The sequence below is a fragment of the Tubulanus polymorphus genome, chromosome 3, assembly GCF_964204645.1.
Source record: "Tubulanus polymorphus chromosome 3, tnTubPoly1.2, whole genome shotgun sequence".
Lineage (NCBI taxonomy): Eukaryota > Metazoa > Nemertea > Palaeonemertea > Tubulaniformes > Tubulanidae > Tubulanus > Tubulanus polymorphus.
This window is the reverse complement of record NC_134027.1, coordinates 8,224,222-8,244,254: the sequence shown is the minus strand read 5'-3', so window position 1 is coordinate 8,244,254 and position 20,033 is coordinate 8,224,222. Positions and strand designations below refer to the sequence as shown.

At 35.9% G+C, this 20,033-nt stretch overlaps 1 protein-coding gene across 1 annotated transcript in view; it reads left to right on the top strand.

Annotated features, from left to right (window-relative positions):
• Positions 1-20,033, top strand: part of LOC141902821 (uncharacterized) — a 36,050-nt gene that overhangs the window by 12,754 nt on the left and 3,263 nt on the right. The window contains exons 12-51 of the mRNA XM_074790718.1: positions 181-243; positions 998-1,081; positions 1,311-1,394; positions 1,897-1,971; positions 2,140-2,286; positions 2,889-2,972; positions 3,370-3,528; positions 4,438-4,584; positions 4,986-5,144; positions 5,562-5,645; positions 5,737-5,967; positions 6,051-6,218; positions 6,483-6,578; positions 7,619-7,702; positions 8,105-8,272; positions 8,360-8,443; positions 8,568-8,672; positions 8,978-9,283; positions 9,418-9,450; positions 10,120-10,350; positions 10,438-10,668; positions 11,024-11,044; positions 12,993-13,076; positions 13,187-13,354; positions 13,671-13,691; positions 14,630-14,872; positions 15,054-15,221; positions 15,345-15,680; positions 15,766-16,185; positions 16,279-16,446; positions 16,535-16,618; positions 16,730-16,897; positions 17,104-17,276; positions 17,665-17,697; positions 18,278-18,319; positions 18,423-18,516; positions 18,655-18,725; positions 18,818-19,097; positions 19,599-19,649; positions 19,883-19,975. Coding sequence (XP_074646819.1) covers positions 181-243; positions 998-1,081; positions 1,311-1,394; positions 1,897-1,971; positions 2,140-2,286; positions 2,889-2,972; positions 3,370-3,528; positions 4,438-4,584; positions 4,986-5,144; positions 5,562-5,645; positions 5,737-5,967; positions 6,051-6,218; positions 6,483-6,578; positions 7,619-7,702; positions 8,105-8,272; positions 8,360-8,443; positions 8,568-8,672; positions 8,978-9,283; positions 9,418-9,450; positions 10,120-10,350; positions 10,438-10,668; positions 11,024-11,044; positions 12,993-13,076; positions 13,187-13,354; positions 13,671-13,691; positions 14,630-14,872; positions 15,054-15,221; positions 15,345-15,680; positions 15,766-16,185; positions 16,279-16,446; positions 16,535-16,618; positions 16,730-16,897; positions 17,104-17,276; positions 17,665-17,697; positions 18,278-18,319; positions 18,423-18,516; positions 18,655-18,725; positions 18,818-19,097; positions 19,599-19,649; positions 19,883-19,975 — 5,541 coding nt within the window. The remainder of the gene's footprint in view (positions 1-180; positions 244-997; positions 1,082-1,310; positions 1,395-1,896; positions 1,972-2,139; positions 2,287-2,888; positions 2,973-3,369; positions 3,529-4,437; positions 4,585-4,985; positions 5,145-5,561; positions 5,646-5,736; positions 5,968-6,050; positions 6,219-6,482; positions 6,579-7,618; positions 7,703-8,104; positions 8,273-8,359; positions 8,444-8,567; positions 8,673-8,977; positions 9,284-9,417; positions 9,451-10,119; positions 10,351-10,437; positions 10,669-11,023; positions 11,045-12,992; positions 13,077-13,186; positions 13,355-13,670; positions 13,692-14,629; positions 14,873-15,053; positions 15,222-15,344; positions 15,681-15,765; positions 16,186-16,278; positions 16,447-16,534; positions 16,619-16,729; positions 16,898-17,103; positions 17,277-17,664; positions 17,698-18,277; positions 18,320-18,422; positions 18,517-18,654; positions 18,726-18,817; positions 19,098-19,598; positions 19,650-19,882; positions 19,976-20,033) is intronic.

Genomic DNA, 20,033 nt, shown 5'->3' with positions numbered 1-20,033 from the left:
CTAAAATGTATGTGTATCTGAATAACCTTACATATGGTACCATACGATAGTACATGGGAATATGGTTTCATACATGGGTGGGACTACACTCATGTGTTTGTTTTGTTGTGCGTTTTAACTTTCCCCGGTGTCTTTCGCTAACACATCTTACTTACTTTGGGAATTTTCAACTCGATTCAGTTGGACAAACGAGCTAATCGAATGCATGTTCTCGAAACTGAACGAAAACGCGTGGCAGAGGAGGTGAGCACCACCTGGTGGCAGAAAATATAGCAAGTTGCACCGCCGTAACAATACAATAATACCTGCATTGAAGGCCATCTCAAGTTTATTAAAATCCGTAACTACAAATAGATTTCAACACTTTTGGGATGATTCTGCATATTTTCGAAAAATTGAGATGGCCTTTAACCTTACATTATCGAAGATAACAGTCAATATGGTACAGCTCTGATGACGTTTCCCGCTAAATCAGTTCAGACTCATTTTAAACGAGCTTTAGTTGCATCGAATTAAGGAATTTTTATCGAAGTTGTACCATGCGTTGAAATGCACTTATGAATTTCAGGTTGAATATCGTTATGAAAAATACGTATAGCTATACATACATAAACCATGATACATGATACACTGTATATATTTTCTAATCATTGCCTATTGTTTGATGACTCCTATTGACAACCATTAGCTAATACACCTACGCCTTTACCTATTCAAATATATAAGTAGTTGAGTAGTTCATTATATTCATATTAGATTATGCTATAAATTCTTATACTTTGTCTAGAATGCTTTATCTATGAGCCTTAGATGTATTTTATATCTTGTCTTATCTTATTCACTTTCAGTTTTTATGAAATGAAGTGTTTTCATGCTTGCATCTTTCAAACTTTATCTTGGAAAGCTTTTTTAATGATTCGGTTTTAATGAAAACTTCGAAAGACATTTCGTATTGTTATTATCAAGCGTTGTAACACCGTACGTATTCTTATTTCAGCTCGGTACTTCTGAAATCAAAGCACGCCACCTCGAGGCAGAATTTGAAACCAATAAGCGGCAACTCGAAGAAACGCGTGCCGAGGTATATAGCATAGTTTATCGATGCACTGATAAATCCTTGCTTCAAAATTAACAACAATATTTGCACTAAATAGATACCTAAACTAAAACAATTAGATTTTAGCTGGCTAGTCAAAACTCTTTCTAATAGTCATCTTTCATTGGGTGGTTTAGTTTGTATTGGAAAACTGTTGGGGATACAAGTAACCATTTCGTACTACTGTAGTTATAATAATATTCTATAATACTAGGCTAAATCTCATCAGCAAGATTTCGCACGGTTAAAGGAGGATTACGATTCTATAAAAGCCGCCCAAATTGCTGCTGTCACTCAGGTATGAGGTACATTCTGAATCGGCTATATTGTTTACAGTACATAATATAGATGAATACAGTATTATGCATCTTTATTTAGATTTCGTGATACTTGCTTGAATAATAGATATAATTGCTGGACTGTTATTATACTCCTTCAGACAACGTATACTAGTTTTAAATGTGTTATAGAATAGATGGAACAGTCATTTATTTATAATCATTACGAAATATGGTGACACACAAGTCAAAAGCCACTTTGCTGTTCTAGTACATACTCAATTTGAACTATTGATCTGCGTATTAGTAATAAGCATATACAAAAATTCATGATATAGCCTACTGGTTAAATAATGGTTTGAATTTAACCCTCAGTGGAAAATTTTTCTACCCATCAAGAATATATGAATGAAAACAACTGATTAATACAGCAATTTGTATAAATTGATAATGCTTCGTAGAACTTAAATTATGGCTTGAATTTTAAAGCTTTACGATTGTTTTTAACTGTTTAACAATTAGGTTCAGAAACTAACAGACAGTTTACAGAAATTGCAGTCATCCTCTAAAGATACCCGCGATGCGTTAACTAATGAAGTGAGTCTCGTAAACTAATAATATGGCTAATAATATGGCATGGTCTCGTTTATTTCAATTGACTTAAATTTCTAAGGGTGGTTATAATGACAATAGTGTTGTGGCATGTATTACACTTTCAAATGACATTTTTCACTCTGAATAATTAGAATTTTTTCTGACGAACAGGTTGCTGAACGCCACGATCAAATGGTAAAATTGAAATCTGATTGTAAATCGCTGGAGGAGAAACACAATGAAGCACTAACGACAGCTCAGCATCGTGGAGAGGTCATCAAACAACTGCGCGAAGAATTAAAACAATCAAATAATAAGGTATTCATGTGCGCTAAAAACGAACTGTACATCCTTACTCGTTCCTTCCGCCCTTGAATTCATGGAAATGAATCCAGCTTTAAATTGATGCATAGTTTAATTCAGTGTTTGAACGATTGTGGGCTGTGAATAATTGATTGTAATGTTTAGACATGGTTATGATTATTAGCAGTAAATCATCGGATTGGAGTGAAATCTTAGCCTGAAAAATCAGACCGCGAAATCAATCGTATAAATTATTGTAGTCACTTGCGTCGCGATTCTGCTATTCGCTAGAACCAATCAATGATTTTCTTTTATGAACTCGCTCCATATCTGTGTTTTGAAGTCAGTTTGTTCGTGCTGCCATCTTTCAATCAATTTTCTATAAAATCAATCTATGATGATTACCACCAGTTCTGTAGTCTCAGGATTAGAGCTAGAAGCAGATTTATTTTGCCAAACTTGCGCTTGAAGATGTTATTCCATTGGCAAATCTTGCCCCATGGAAATGTTTTCATAAAACCGCAATCTTGATTTTAAGAATGGGTCCCCCTGCCTTGCACAATCCATATGTTCCTCCTTCCCTTGTATCATCTCCATCTGTGTTTCCTTCCCCTTAGTTACACGAATACTATGAAAAACTGGCTCAGAACGAACGAGATTTGATCGGGGTGAGCGGAAAATTCCAGAATCAAGTACGAGAGGTAAATATAAGCACCTAGATTTTCTTAGATCCATTCTATTAGGATTTGCTCGGCTTAGATAAAGCATGTCATAGATATGTTTATTTGTTTGCAATTACGAACAGGAAGATTATTCTGTGAGTAGCATTCAGCATATGACCCCAGTTCAATAGTTTTGGGTGGAAATTTTAGTTCCACCAGTCAGATTTGACCCCAATTGATGAACAGGGTCCATGTTACTTTAGACTTATAAATTTCTTTCCGTTTTTAGTGTATGTTCTTTTGTTAGCAAAAGGTTTTGTTTTGCTTGAGGTTTTCCCTTAATTTTCCTGCTTGTTAGAAAATTGTCATATTCATTCTTCGATGAATGCTGCCTTTTATGAAAGTATAAGCCATTTTTTGTTTGCATATGCTTTAGATTGATCATCTGCAAACTTCGCTCCAAGAGAAAGAGATAACAATGAGTCAACAGGAAACTATATACAAAACAGAAATAGCCGAACTTCAAGAAACCGTCAACAAACTGAGCACTGATTTAACAATTCTTCAGGAAAAACTCGAAAATGTTCAAGTGCAGGTCAGATATTTTCAGTTTTATGAATTAGATTATACCAAAACATCTTTCACATAAGCCAACAACCTCATCATCTAATTACAACATAAGCTTTTCACTGTTTGAAATTTTTCTGAAATATTACTGAAAATCTGAAAATCTGAAAGTCCCAGTTGGCACTTGCATTAAAGGCATGCTTATTATTTTATTGCTCAGTGAAATAGGTTTACTTTCATAACTCAATGAACTTACGACAATGTCAAGATATTGCGTTATGACAATTATCATTCTTGAGCATAGATAGTTGTTTATGAATGAATGCAAAGAGCATGTGGGTGTATTTATATAGTGTTTAATTAATTGGTCAGCCATGTCCTGATGTGTGCTGGCTAGTGTCTGTTAACGACTATGTTCACTATTGGCTTTTATAGTCATATATATAACGCATGCGTCTATAGCAAGCTATTTGATTGTAGGGTTTATGAGGCAATTTGGGCAGTTAACGCATGTAGTGTCACAGTTTGCTGTCTTACACTGTAATTGTCTATATTCCTAGACAATAAGAATATTCAACTGAGGGTTTAATCTGGTCATGTTGAAGCAGTACTACTGAGTTACTTGTACATAAGGCCTCGTGGTTAATAGTTTAATGGCTGGTTACATATATGACACATAGATTTAAAGGATTAATATTAGATGGAAGGTACATTTCCTTGGCCTCTTGTCTCTCGGGATATTTCTAAGGATGGGTATTGGTGGAGATATTTTACGATAAAGGTAAACACAATTGTCCTTCATACATGTGTTGTTTATCAGAATGCCAGGACCCTGAAGTGATTTGAAGTCAATTAATTTTCTTCAGTTAATTCGTTCCATACTTCAATGGCAATCTGCACGATAGAACTATCTTTAAATCTTACATTTTATTCGCAGATTGCTGCCAAGGAAGAACTGATTGAACGTCTGCGTAATCAACAACGAGATGACCAGCAAAACCTAGCCCGCCGAGAGGCGAATATTTCACAGCTCGATGGAGAAATCCAAGCTCTACAGGACGAGAATAGGCATCTCAAAGACGAAGTGAGGGTCTTATTATCGTATAATGCGTAATGATTTGCACAATTTGTAATTGTATCATAGCATTTTCGAGTTGCTTTGATATGAAATAAAAGTGCAAATATTCAATTCCTGTTGTTCACCGAAATTCTCATTTCATCTGGGACATTTCGTCTTGAAACGAGGAACATTCTTAATCATATTCAATTGATAATAGATAGTTAACCGTATTATGCACAATAGGTTATCGTATCATGGCAGTGTGTAGTTGCTTTGATATGAGTTTAAAGTGCGAATATTAAATTCCTTGTTGTTCACCGAAAATTTCTCTTCCAATGAAATGTTTCGTCTTAAAACGAGGAACATTTGAAGCCAAATTTTATACGTGCCATGAGCTTAACAACTCTCTTCATATTTTGTTGTAGTTATCGCGCAGGGAAATCACTTTGCACCAGGCGGAGAACGATCTGGACCTATGTAAAGCGCACTACAAAGAATCTCTCGAGGAAAATGGCCGACTCGAATCGCGTATCCAAGCATTTGCTATCAATGCGCAAAGCGAGCAAGACGTGCTCACAGGCGAGGTTTGTAAGACACCTCCAATAGAACTAAATTCTAGGCTTTAATTGAGCTAATGATCAGGTCAAACAGTACTGCTAATTGCATTGATAATTATACAATTAAGGTTGAATGATTAATTATCTATTGTTAATTCTTTGAGCACATCATCACGAATGCTCAGTCACACTTCCATTTAGGCTGCATCAAGATTCCTTAGAGGGAGGTGAAATGCATTGGGAGCTTTAATTTCAATCTGGAATGCTTTATGAATGGATACAATTTTTTGAGCAACTCGTCTTATTCATGGATAAGCCCGGTTCCCCTCGCAGCATAGCTCAAAATGCAACCCAGGTTTATTTGGTGTGTTCTGTGGGAAATCATCACTAATGGTGATAATGCTAAAACATTAGCCTAGTTTTGAATATACATTTTCATTTAAGGTGCAAAGGCGAGAAGACATGATACATAAATTGAAAATGGATCAGATCAATGTACAAGAACATTTGAGTAAAGCTGAAGAGAAGGTACGTAACAAGGTTAACACATTTGTTCCTTTCGTTTCGCTTTGCTTTCGTTTTGCTGACTGTTGTTATTTAGTTATCGATTTCATTCTAGGTTTCGCAACAAGAGCGAACGATCGACCAACAAAATCTTACCATCCGATCGAAGACTGCTGAAATCGAAGCGAAAACGGAAGCCCTGAAAAATCTCGAGGGACAAATAGCCGAGTCTCGAGATCGAACTGCTGCACAAATCGAGACCGTCGCTCAGTTGGAGGGACAAATCAGGGATATGAATATGGAACTGAACGAAGCTCAGGCTCAGAACGATAGTCTTCAACATAACGTAAGTTGCGCAACGAAAGCGAGGTATCTTTCCAAGAAAATCGGCACGCTAGTTCATTTTGGATTTTCACACTTTCCTCACAGAGCGATATTAAAGATGAAGTGGTGTCACAACTCCGAAGCGATATCGATCTCATGAAGAAACAGCAACGCGAAGTCGCGACTAAGATCGTTCAACGAGACGATATGCTGCGTAAGCTGACCGAAGAATTGACGAAAGTTCGACAACGCAGTCAAGAAAAATCGCAAGAGGTAGAAAACATTTTTGAATTCGAAGATTTTCATCTTCATCGATGTCAACATGCACAATAGGTTATCGTATTTTGGCATTTTATTGTTGCCTTGATATGAGTTTGAAGTGCTTATATTAAAATCCTGTTGTTCACCGAAATTCTCGCCGAAAATGAGAAATTTTGTCTTAAAACCAGGAACATATCAAATGATATTTGAATTAAGTCGTTGGGTTGAAGTCTATCTATTGAACTGGCCCTGAATTTTGGTTTCGATGAATTTCAGATTCAGAGGCAGTCGGAGACCGTGCGTCGGTTACAAGATGCCCTCGCTCAAGGTCAAAATGACATTGATGAATTACGAACACAGGCAGATGACGACGTGAGTAATTATGCTGCCCTCTTTAATCAGCTGAATGAACTAATAATTCTACAACCATAATCACCTCATCGCATCAAACTGATGTTTTATAATCAATCATTGGCGTCATGTATTAATTTACATTTATTTCTAATCATGATTCAATGCACTTAACTAGAGATATGTCAAAATGAAAATATATAGACTATGATACTCGTAGGAAGAATTTCACAAGAAAAATTTTCAATTTTTTTTCACGAATTTGCATTCAAATTGTTTCTGGTAATGTACGTGATTGTAGTATTGTCGTGCGGTACGATACAATATACTGTCATCGCAACATGCTTTTCAAAATTCTCAGTGTCTTGCTCATTCGAACAAAAATTCATGTTGTTTTTCATAAATTTATCCGTGTGCCACTTGAATTCGAAAGAAGCCTTCATTTGCACTATCGAATACCTACCGGTATATGAAATTATATGTTCAAATATAAGCCATTTTCTTTTAGAGTAAGATAAGGATGGCAGTAAGTTTCCTTACACAGTGTTACTCGTTCGAAATTCAAATAATATTCAGTACTAAATGTTCTCACTAGTTGTTATGGATGTTTGTTTCGTGTTCATATTCAAAATATTTCAAGTAACGAACCATTTTTTATTGTTATCCTTTACACATGTACATTTCACACATATATGCTGGCAAAATATGATACAGGCAATTCGTATATGATAGCACCTGATCACTGTATATCTGCCAAATAGATAGTTAAGTATTATAAAGGAGCAGAATAATAAGCACCTCATGAGAAAGTTGTTCAAAGGTTCTTCAAATATCGTTCTAATGATATGGCTTAAATTGATTCTGAGTTATTCAAATTTTGGTTGCGATTAAACATTTGGGCAACTGTTCCCAGAGCTTTGAAGTCCCTGCAGCTGTGTTTTACTTGCCCCAGAGATCTATGCTTAGTTCCAACTCTAACTCCTTGCGCACCATTGTATTCAGATATGTATTCATGTTGTTGAGTGGCTAACTTAACGTAACTAACACTGTTTCGTTTGCAGATCTCGAAACGAGAAGATACTATTCGTAATCTGCAGGAAGATTTAACCGAATCACAGACTCAATATGCCGCCTGTTACGAAGAGGTTCGCCTTCTCAGACATTGTCAACATTGTTCACATTTTCCGAGGCTTTTTAATCATCCCACAATCATAAAATTGTAATAACGCATAAAATAATGCAAAGGTCATGCGCATTTGGCTTGTTCGAATCACTTGCTTTGGCTTTAAAAATGATAGAAGAAAATCATTAGTTATCATAGGTTGAAATGATGAAAACGCAGGGGTCCAGAATACAGCTAGATATGTGGGCTGTTAGCCTTCCTGTTAGTCTTCTCTCTACTGACATGTGGTCGGTTAGATTTGACTCAGGGAGGTAGGAATGACTGCAGAACTGAAGAGCCATATGAATCTAATGTTCATTCTGTGTTGTGTCTCAGAAATCTTCAAGAATCAGTTCCTCTAAGGGCTGTATTTTCTTATCATTAGGTGTTGAAAAATGAATCTACCATCGAACGATTGAAGATAGAGAACTCGCAAATGAATTCTACATTAAGTAAAGTTACTCAGGAATTGGGTATTCTTAAAGAAACCAGTCATGACCTCGAAATGGAGCTTACCATATCAAAAGAAAAACATAGGACCTGTCAAAATGAGGTAGAAATTTGCTGTCATCTTTTTCAGAATTCATCGTCTATTACATGCATTTTTTGCATTGAACTAGGATGTATTATTTTGATTTAGGTTGCAAACAGGGATGAAAATATTATCAAGCTCAGAACAGACTTAGACACTATGCAATATAAATATAATGGCAGCGTAGAAGAGGTAATTCCATTAAATGCAGTACAGTGGAATACCATTAAAACATTTCGATAATTTTGAATTGGTAGAATCTGTGTATGCTATGTAATCCTCCATTGTCAGTTGATCTATCATCTTTTGATTTAAGGTGAATATCAAAGAAGATGAAGTTGAAAGACTCAATGGACGTGTGAAACAATTACAAGGTGATCTTCGGTCTTTCCACACTCAGATGGAACTCAAAGACGAACAGGTAAACGCTCTTGAATAGATCTTCTGTCGACATCTGATGATGTTGTGGAGATATCTACTTAATGAATATTCATCCACCAATTTGAATAGTTATTGTGTTTTGTGTGCATACGTCCAATGATGATTACAATCCTTGCTCGCAAAGTGTCGCCTCCAGGTGACATGGTGCAGATAAACCTGCCTTCCTTGTACGTATGACCTTGTGGGTCTTGTAGAAGGACTGAGGACGCCTATAACATGCAGTCATCGAAAAAAGATATCAAGGAAAATATTTCGTCGAAATTACAATTTTCTGTTTTGTTACAGGTGGCTGGTCATGAACGAAAGATCCAACAACTGCAACACGATCATCAAATCTCGCTGCAAGAGATTAAAAACCATCTGAAAACTATCGATCAGTTGAAATCCGAGTTGCAACTGTCGCGGACATCACACGCCGAGGAGGTGGCACGTTATCATCAAGATATCGAAATGCTCGCCGAGGAACTGGAAGGTGTGAGACACGAACTGGAAGACCACGATCGCACGAATAATGAACAAAAAGACGTGATCGGTCAACTGCAAGACGAAGTACACGCGTTAAAATCCGATCTGAATCGAACAGAAAGTGAGGTACGTTGATTTTCATTTGGATTTTATTTTCATTTTTTCATCTTCTCAATGCTTTTTATGAAAAATCCTCTCGGGCAACGTGAATTAGCTGAAGCAAATTTGTATTGACCTGTTTATGTCTTATTATTCGTCAGATTAAAATTTATTGTAAAGAGTCTAAGGAGATGGTAAGAAAATGAGCAGGAATTGTTTGTGCTATGCACTAGACTTAATTTTACGATGAATTGAATTAATTATTCAACTAACGTTGTGATGATTTTTTTATTTACAAAATTACCAAATTTGTATCTTGATATTATAACCAGTTGAAGGCAGCTTTTCCAATTACTGGGATGGTATTGAGACATTATTTTATAGATATCCATCTTACAATCTGTCTTCAATTTGAACGCTTGATCATTGATTTTCTGATATTTTTTCTATAATTCTTGCTAACTGATTTGATGTACCAGGTACTCGTATGCTTTTAAATTGTATTAGATGATTTTCCGTATTTCGCAAACATATTATAAGTCCAATGATGATTACAATCCTTGCTCGCAAAGTGTCGCCTCCAGGTGACACGGTGCAGATAAACCTGGCTTCCTTGTACGCGTGACCTTGTGGGTCTTGTATGAGGACTGAGGACTTGGTATAATGCATACATTACACAGTAGGCCCTTTTATGTTTAGCCTATTCTTATTTTGAATTAGCTCCTTAGATCTGAATTAAAAGTCATCATAATTGCTTCATGCATTCACGGATGAATGTATTTCACAAAGTTCTTTGTTCAAAAACTTGAGTCAAATTAAGAGCCATGAACGAAATCATAATGATTACTGTTGGTAAATTTCAGTTGTCGCGTCAACAAGGAATGTGTCGCGAACAAGAAGTGAAACTCACCGAAAGCAAACAGCAGATCATGGTGCTCGAAGATCAAGCGGAACAAAGTCGCGATACCGCTACTCACCTCGAAGATCAGCTGAATCATTACAAACAGAAATATAACCAGTGTATGAATCAGATCAGTCATCTCGAGGCAACGGTGAAAAATACTCAGGAAAGACTCACGGAATCAAAGAATCGAGTAAGTGAAGTATAGTTTGAAAATGAGCAATTATTTCCATAGTCTGGAATTTTTCGGTTACATTTATGGATTTATTTGTGTATCTAGGAAGGCGACAACGAAGCTTGCATCGAGAAGTTACAGTTGGAGCTGGATAATCTGTCGAAACAACTGGACGATCGACAGGGTCAGTTAGAACAGTGCGAAGACGTTATTCAACAACTAACGACCGAGGTGAATCACTCGCAAGACGAACTATCCGTCGCGCAGGAGAAAATCGGCAAATGCGAGGCTCTGATCATCGATTTACGAGACGCGCTCACGCATAAACAAGATGAGGTAGGTCGACATTCATTCAGCTTCTTACTCGCGGCGTATCTTCACTTTTGATGTAGTTTCTGTTTTAACGAACACAATAAGCATGGACCCATTGAACTGAATGTACATATCTACATGTTGAAGGAAGTGCGAACGTATATTATGTGTATGAAGAAAAAGATTTTTTTTGTTTTGACGGTCATATCTTACAATCACACTTGAATTAGTTTTTTGTTTGAAATTCCTTGTCCAATAGAATTTTTCAGAACAATTTCGCAGCACTTATGAATGAACAAACATATTTTCAACTACAATATACTATATGAGATAATCTTTTCTATCTAATCAAGTCGATTGATTTACTGTATTGTTCTAGGTGCCATTAAGATATTGGCGTGTAAGGATAGTTTTGTATATTCTGCTTGTTATCCCCCCACAGTCCTGGCACTGGTGTTGTTGCTGTGTATATCGTATTATTTCATCCTTCATTTTCTCCCGTCACGATGACTTCGAATATTAAAACCTATTCCATCGTTTTGTCTGTTTTCTTTTCATTTCATGAATACATCATCTGAGAAAAAACCTTAAGCAAAGCATTAAATAAGTAATCATGTTCTGAGCTGGTTCCACAGGTTTCAATAACATCGGACTTGTTTATAGGATTGAACACCATTGTTGAACCAGGTCCAGAACTGTTGAAACGAGATTGATTTCCAAATTGATCAGAAGATGCTTGGATCAGCCCTTGTCCAGACTAATTTTCAACATTTAGTGCCAGTGCTTGTATTATTACTATAAATATTTTCATATTATACAATATTCTTATTTTATACTATTGTACTATTGTAACTAGGGTTACTGGTTAGATTTTCAACTATAAAATTACTGTTTTGAATATACCGTTACTGATAGCATGAACTGTGTAAGAGGAATGATGATTTAAACATTGTAATAAGTATCATATGTAACAGTGCTTTCTATATATTTGCTATGAATTACCTACTAAATAACTTAATATTTATTATTTCAAATACAGTAATGATTATTTTTAATGGATTCTCACTATTAAAGGTATTTTTTAGTGACTAAATTTCATAGATTTTTGGCTTACCATACACAATTCTATACATATCTCATCACAAAATGGTAGTCTTTTTCTGATGGAGTTTAAATGATCTCTGGTCCTTATCAAGGCTCTCCTGGGCCCAGATAATCATAACCTAAGATAGGAAAATCTTTATATATCAATTGGTTCTAAATGATGAATATTAACAAGCGTTTCACATACAAAGAAAAATTATGAGTTGCCTGCATTATAGCTGTTTGGGGTAGAAGACATTTTCTGTGCCTTAGAAAACTAAATACTAAAATACTAAAAGAGCTAATATTGGTTCAGACATAGCAGTAAAGAAAACCGGCCTGTATTGCGGGCGTACTGTACTTGAGAAAGTAATTGAATGACTTCAGTTTGAGCATGTGAAAAAATAGTACTATTGAAAAAACAATTTATTATGGGAAATTCAATTCATTGCTGTTTTAGCGTTTCAGTTATGATATGTAGACATATATAGACAAACAGGTGTGTGCATGTATATACCGTAGTAGTAGGATTCAATCTCGTCATTTTGGTTTAAGACAAAACACAATTATTGGATTATTGAAGACAATGTCGTATGAATTGCATCGTTATGCGTCTCACGATAGCGTTTTAAGAATCGAATATCCTCGAATTCAGCATCCGGCCGTAGAATTTTATCATAACCGCGTCGAAGACGATTCGGCCGGTTTTGAACTCGTGGAAAAGCTTCGCTCCTCTTTCGAAATCATACATAGCTTGGTATGAAATGTTCATCTATTTTTATCATTCTTTGTAGATTTCAGTTGCTTTATTTTCACTTATACTGTAACTATTTTTCAGTTTTTCGTGTCCGTTATTGTCTGTCGCGGGCTTGCATTTGCGAATGTTGTGTTGTTTTTCCTAGGTTGAATCGATTCATGTAATGCATTTGTTTTAGGTTAATCTTAACCGCGGTTTAGCGTAGGATTATATATAGACTTAATGCAACGGAATTATGACCGCAAAAATCATTGGAATATGCTTTCGCTAAGCCTGAATATGATTAGTTTGATATTAGTTCTAATCAACTTCCTGCACCGGTTTCAACAGTTGTTATACTTAACACAATTGATTCCGCCGAAAATGAGCTAATCAAAAATTGTAGAATCAAATTGTAGCTTGCAATCTGGAAATAGGTCCGGTTGCTTCTGTGCATGGCCTTTCGAACCAGATGAGATTCGTCGTAGGCCTATGTGTTTTGTAATGTTTTCGTTTTGAATTTTTTTAGAATGAACAATTAGCGCACAGGTCTGAAAATAGTCAAACAGATCTACTGAAATATCAGGAGAAACATCGGCACACTGACGATGAGGTAAGAATTATATAGTATTGTATCATTGAAACAGATCATTGCTTTTAAATTCGATAGATTATTTGAAGTCTTAAAAAACCTTTCAAAATGATTTCTTCCTTATTTTCCAGTGGTTGGAACAGGAAGAGAAAATCCAACAGCTCGAATACGATTTGTCTGAGTGTCAAACTCAACTCAGCCTGAAAACGAAACACAATCATGAATTGCAAGGTCATATCACCGAATACAAGGGCGAAATCACGACTCTTCGCGATCAGAAAAATACGGCTGCAAAAGAGGTTGGTTCGTTCAATAGAAATACTATTTGATTGAATAAATATCATCAATTGTCATTTCATTTCCAGCATTATGCGTCACCCTGCTAGCTGAACAAGATCTGAAATATAATAGCAGACAAATATTTGTCAACTATTTACTTTTAGAATTATGTGATGCCGTTTAGATAAATACATTGTGTTATCTATTAATTATTTGGTGATTTATGGTAAAACATCTACGTAGTTTAACATTAATTCTATAGATTTCCGTCAGAATTCTATTTCGCTAGCCAGCATTTGGCTGACATATTTGAAAATCTGTCCATAAATGTTTCAGATTCAAGTGTTTTCTGAAGCTGTGAGTAAAAAAACCTTCAGATTTTTCGCTGAATAATCTCCATTCATCATTTGATATACGATGTTGTCATTTTTCAATCCATATATGTTTACATATAGGTCTCTCTGCTTCCATGTTAATAAGCCTTTTAGATCATTTTAGATCGTTCTATAGTTTTATAATACAATGCTTCATTTGGAAAATGAATGAAAAAAAATCTTTTTTGACATCGCTTTTCTTTTCGATTAAATTTTTCGATTAGGAGTTTAAATTTCCGCGTAGAAAGAGAAAGCTGTTCTTATGTGGTTCGTAAATAACACAGTAACCTATACATCTCACTCCCGAAACCGAATCAATTTATTTCTGTCGATCATTAAAACGTTCTTGGTATTTGATTCATAATTGGCCGTTTCAGAACATTTGAAGCGATTTTACCACTCACCGATATCTCTATCATTTAGATGATCTTCTTTCCTGTTGTATTTTAGAACTATCCTGAATTCTCTTGTACGTTCCGTCTACAATCTCCCCCTTAGTTCCTCGATTTTAATTGAAAAACCAGTATTTGCCGCACAAATTGCCAACTCTCCTTTATCATAATCCTTCTTAACAGATTGTATTTCTTTCATAATGAGAACTTTTTCTTGCATCATTTAATTGATTTCTAGCTTATGTACATAATTTCTTAATCATCTTGTTCAAATCATCCTTTGTTGGTTTAATTGCTGATTTTGTAATTCTTTCATTGGTAGCTCTGCATTACTTGCATCAGTACTGGGATAATAATTCACCTTGCTGCTAGCTTGTATAATTTCATATTCAATTTCATCTTACAGGGATTTATGATGTCCCATAGGAAAGCTGTATAATAACAATCGTGTTGATCTAAGTTGTGCACAGAGTTAGATTTCTATCAGTACGCAAATATATTTGAAACCCTTTATATCCATCTATTTCAGATTGGACGATTGGAGCAGAACCTGCAACAGTTACAGATGAACATGACGGCATCTCAACAGCGCAGTAAAGGCGACATAGCGCGTCTTGAAGAAAAAGTGAAAAGTCTGGATTCGGCGCTCGCCGAAGCGACGCAACTCAATCAGAAACTTGAGAAGGATATCGGTCAGAAAACGGATCAACTCCGACGAGGTGATGGCGACATCAAGAATCTTAAAGAAGAGATTAACAAGAAAGTAGAAGAGGTAACAGATTTATGTATGAAGTTTAGATAAACCAAGAGCTGCCAAGATTAAATTTGGACAGCAGTTTCAATAATGAGTATCTTGGTGAAATAACCAATGAAACTAAAATGATCCATTCAATTACAATAAGTTTTAGAAATTCTCTTCTGTAAATATGACATACCATTATACCGTTTTTCAGATTGAGGTGCTGGAAAGTACCATAAGAGATTTGAAAATGGAAATCCACACAACTCAGAAAGATAAACGCATCGTTGAGAACCAGGTAGCCGACTATAAACAAGAGATTGAGCATGTACGCGCTGAACTTGCTGAATCAAGAACTCAATACAGAGAATCTACACAAGAGGTATACATCTAGCGATTACATATATGATATCTTAATAAATTGCACTTAAAATAGAAACCATCATGAGACTATCATGAAGCTAGAACTTAAGATACTTAATAGAATGCTAAATTCTATTTGCAGTTGGCCCATCATGAAGAAAAACTCATGTTGATGGAGCAGGGCTTGAGAAGTACGAATGAACAACTGAGCAGCAGCATTGCCGAAGTTGTACGTCATGAAAACACAGCCAGAAAAACACAAACGGAACTGCGAACTTTGAGAGATCGATGCGGTAGTTACGAAAACGAAATCGACGATCAAAAACTAGTGATCGAAAAACTGCGTAAGGATTTGATCGCGACGAAAGAAGATACACACAGCGCCGTACAAGAGGGTCTCGCGTATAAACAGTCATCGCATAAACTAGAAATTGAACTCGAGGGAACGAAAGAACAAGAAAAGATGTTAGCCGAGCAGGTAGATACTTATATCTTATTTAGTGATAATTGTTGGATGAGTTATAAAGTAAAGTTTGTGAGAAAAAAATATTTATCTGTTTCAGGTTGAACAACAGGATTCTTTGTTAGCTCAATTACAAGCTGAACTGAAAGCTGAACGTGGACGGAGAGAAGACTCATCACGGCAGGCTCAACAAATGAAGAAACTGGTAAGCGAACTACAGGAAGATATCGACCAATACCAACACCAAACTAAAGAGATGTCGAACAAAATTAAAGATCGTGAGCTGCAGGCAGCTTCACTGCAGGCGGAGATCGAAGGTTTACAGGACCGGATGAGAGCTACGAAAGAGGAGTGCGCTGATAAAGACGCCCAGCTCAAAGTTGTCAAACTTAACCTGCAAACCGCCCAGAAACAGAATCAACACCATCAACAAGAGGTCGCCAGATACGAGGAAACGTTAGCTCAGCTCCACGCTGACCTAGACAAAAATCAAGAACAGTACAAACAGTGTCATAACGAGGTATGTCGATGCACTACTCTTATTCAATCTCTGTAAAATATATGGAATATAGTGAAAAATTTGTGGATTTATGTCCTGACTTGATTTTGACAGTACATGGAGACCCAACAGAAAGTACAAGATTTGAAGAAGCAGCTAATGTCAGCACAGGGTAATCATAAAGAAGCTATGGAACAGTTAGCTGATCGTTCTAAACAAGTAGCTTCGCAGAAATCTGAAATTACACGCTATCAAAACCAAAATCAATCACTTGTTGAGGAGGTGAGCATGTTTTCATGAAAGAAAATTTGTTGTGTACAACTTTATCTGGTGTATGGGTGAAAATATTTCAACTATGTTTGCTTTTTAGATCAATGTATATGAAGATAAGATGAAAGTGATGAGACAGGAGTTGAAGAAAGTTCAAGAACTGAACCAAGCCTCGGAGGATGAGGTGATTATTATTACTACCATCGGGCAAAACTGAATTAAAACGAAGTTAAACCCTTTTGGTCATTGTTCATTTAGCAAATGAATTCATGTTCTTTTACATTCGTTTTCGCAGTTGCGCTGCTGTGAAAAGCGTGTCGGTGAACTGCAAGATGAATTGACGAGTTGTCAAAACCGTATTAAACATACGATGAATGAACTCACGATGAAAGATGAACAAATCGTCATGATGAAAGTCGAACTTAATTCAATCGAAGATAAATTTAGATCTAAACTTGATGAGGTCAGTTTTCGAAGAAAATTTGTTATTCTTTTTGGAAATGTGAAGAGATTTCTCCTTTGCTCTAAGTTTCATGTAAACAAAGACAGAAATGGGTACTTGATTGCTCTTTTCCTTTCATTGCTGTCTGGTTAATGAATTGAAATAACGATATTTTTCATTTCATTTTCCCTGTGGAGTTCATTTTCATTCCTATTACTCGTTTTCAGTCGGAGAAACTGAAGGACGAGATCGAATTACAACGGTCGAAATATCACAGCGCGTCTGAAGAGATACAAAATCTACGCGTGGCCCTCGATGATGCGAGGAGTAACGGTGATCGGTTACATAGAGAAAGTGAACTAGTCGTTCAGAACGTTAATCAGTGGGTGCAAGAACAAAAGTAAGTGATTTTAAACTTTGAAATCATACAATACTGTTTGGAAGATGGAAGTGAGCCGAAGTTTGATATACATTGTATTTAATGACACATTCTACATTCTTACGTTGAACTAGATACTATGAACCTTTACTAGAAATTCAATTGAATTTCAGGTGTAGCTTAAGTAAAGCTGTCAGGTATTTTAGTGTGAAAAGGATGAAAAAAAAATCAACTGGGCTTTATTCGTTAAACAGAACTCCCATGTTCATCCCATTCCAGTGAATTAGAATAGTTTTTCTTATATTGTCAAAAGTATCTTATTTCATTTGTTACCCAAACAAGATGGAAACATTTTTTTGTTTGAACCGATGTTGGTTGATATATGATTTGTCTATGTGTTAAATTTCAGAGTCGCTAATGATAAATTGGGTAGTAAAATTAGGTAAACAGATGCTTTCCCTCATGTATGTCTTTGTGTGTCTTACTGTCTGCTTTGCTATCTTAATACTTGGCATTTGAGAATGTATTCTCGCATTCTGCCGCATCATTTCACAAAACCTATCTTCGAAGAATTGGTTTTTTGGTTGAGGTTATCTGTCTCTATTTCTTTTACCTTTAAAGCACAAGTCATTTCTAGTATTTTGTCTGCAATACATATTACGTATAACGGTAAACAATATTGGTGGTTGGTTTTACACCTTTCTAGCTTCAAAAATCTAGTTCACATTCTACATGTAGTGCGATGAAGAACTTGCCTAACATTATTGATAATTGCTGTCACGTCTTATAACAACCGTTTCAGACTAATGCATTAATTGATTCTGCTGCTAATATTCAACAAAGAATGCTATTACCGTATTTAGATATTTGAAAATACTCGTTTATTTTAGTCAATCCGCTGCTTCTATGATATGTAATATTCTCTTAATAGGCTACCATGCCACTGAACTGCTGAGCATTATGCAAGTAGTCGACTCTTTTATCGCAAGCATCCTTTACTAATATTTCCATTCCTTTCACAGAGAACAAAGTAAAGCCATATTAGCTCTAACTAACGAAAAAGAGTAAGTCTTCGGTTTTGATTTGGAACGTTTTACATCTATTTTTGAATTGCGATTTCTTATGTGATTGTTTGATTATTGTTATACGATGTTATTTCTATTACAGGCAACTGATGGATCAAGTAGCCAACCTTCAGAAACAGAACAATCGCTTGAGAAATGAAACTGAGGAGAAAAAGATGGAATCCGAAAGACTCAAGGTAATTGTTGCACAAGCAATAGATTTTAGAAAACAGCAATTCATAATCTGAGATTTCATGTTTTAGTACATTCTATATTTATACGTGGAAAAGAAAAATATCTTTTTTCAAATGCATGTTATATTTTTCTTTATGCAGGCGCTACAAACGCATTCCTCGCACCAGCAGATGTTATTGAATCAGTTGAAGAACCGGCTCGAAGAACATGAGTAAGTTCCTTTTACAACCACTCTTTTTTGCTCGCCACCATTTCCTCAACTATTGATTAACTATTGATTTATTACTTTTGCCGATTCTGCAGAAACGAACAAGACGTTGACATGAAAGAAAAACTGCAAACGATCGAAGATCTACACCACCGTCTGCAGTCTAATGTGAGCAACGTGCAACATTTGAACCAACAGTTGACTGCGTTACAAAAAGAGAACAGTCGTATACGTAACGAACTGGAACGCGAAGTCGCTCAACGTCAAACTCTACAATTACAATTAGAAAGTAAAGAACAAAGTTTACAAAGCATGAAATCGCAGTTTGACTCGCGATCATCCTATAGTCTGATTATGGAACAAGGGCGCGACGCTGTAAGTATTTCTGAAATTTTTTTGTAATGTTTAGTTTTATTATAAGAGAATCTGAATGTATTTCTCAGAGTTCCTGCCTGTAGTGCTATTTGCCAGTTGTTGGTTATCAACTTTAATCCGGTTGGCCCCAGAATTTCAGCTTCATCCTTAGATGTATGATTAGTAATTCTGGTGTTTGAAAAAACCTGTAGTCAGCCTACGTGAATGTTTTAAATCTTCAATGTTTTGGTTGTTTCTACATGTTTTCTATGTTTTCTCGGTTTCCTGATGGAATTTCCAGATTTTACACTAGTTCTTGAAGAACACGTTTAGTGTACAGTTTTCTCTTTGCTTCTATCAAATGAAATCATGTACATGAACAACACTTTAACTGGAAATATTATTGCAGATTAATTGATCAAGTGTTTTCTGTGTAAATGCTTTCCACTTTTGGCACCACCTGCCTGCCTTTACCATGCATGTTTGTCTTTTGTATTTGAAATATTGTTGTGTTACCCCCAGGATATCATGAAAGATGAAAAAGCAGCTAAATATAAAGCGGACAATGAAAAGGTATGCTCCCTCCAACAAACAATGTGTTCAATTCAGTCGAGTTGAACCGTTGATCTTGCTTCTTCCTCTGAGATGTTGTAAAATATACTGAACAACTCAGCTGATGCACTGTATTTAAAAAGTTTAGCACAATTCAACCACAGTCGCTTTGAAATTTGAATGCAAATCTTACCGCGGTGTTTGACTTAATCAGATCGGCAGCAGCAATACGAAAACCTTTCATTCATTTTCAGCTACGGTCAGCGATTTCGAAGGCGATGGAAGAACAAGGCGTCTCTGATCCATCAGCCTTAGATAAATCCTACTGGATACAAAGAGTTGGGGAGGTAATTATTCGCTCATCACTGCCCGAATCTCGAAAATTCCTTTCGCTTGAAACATTCT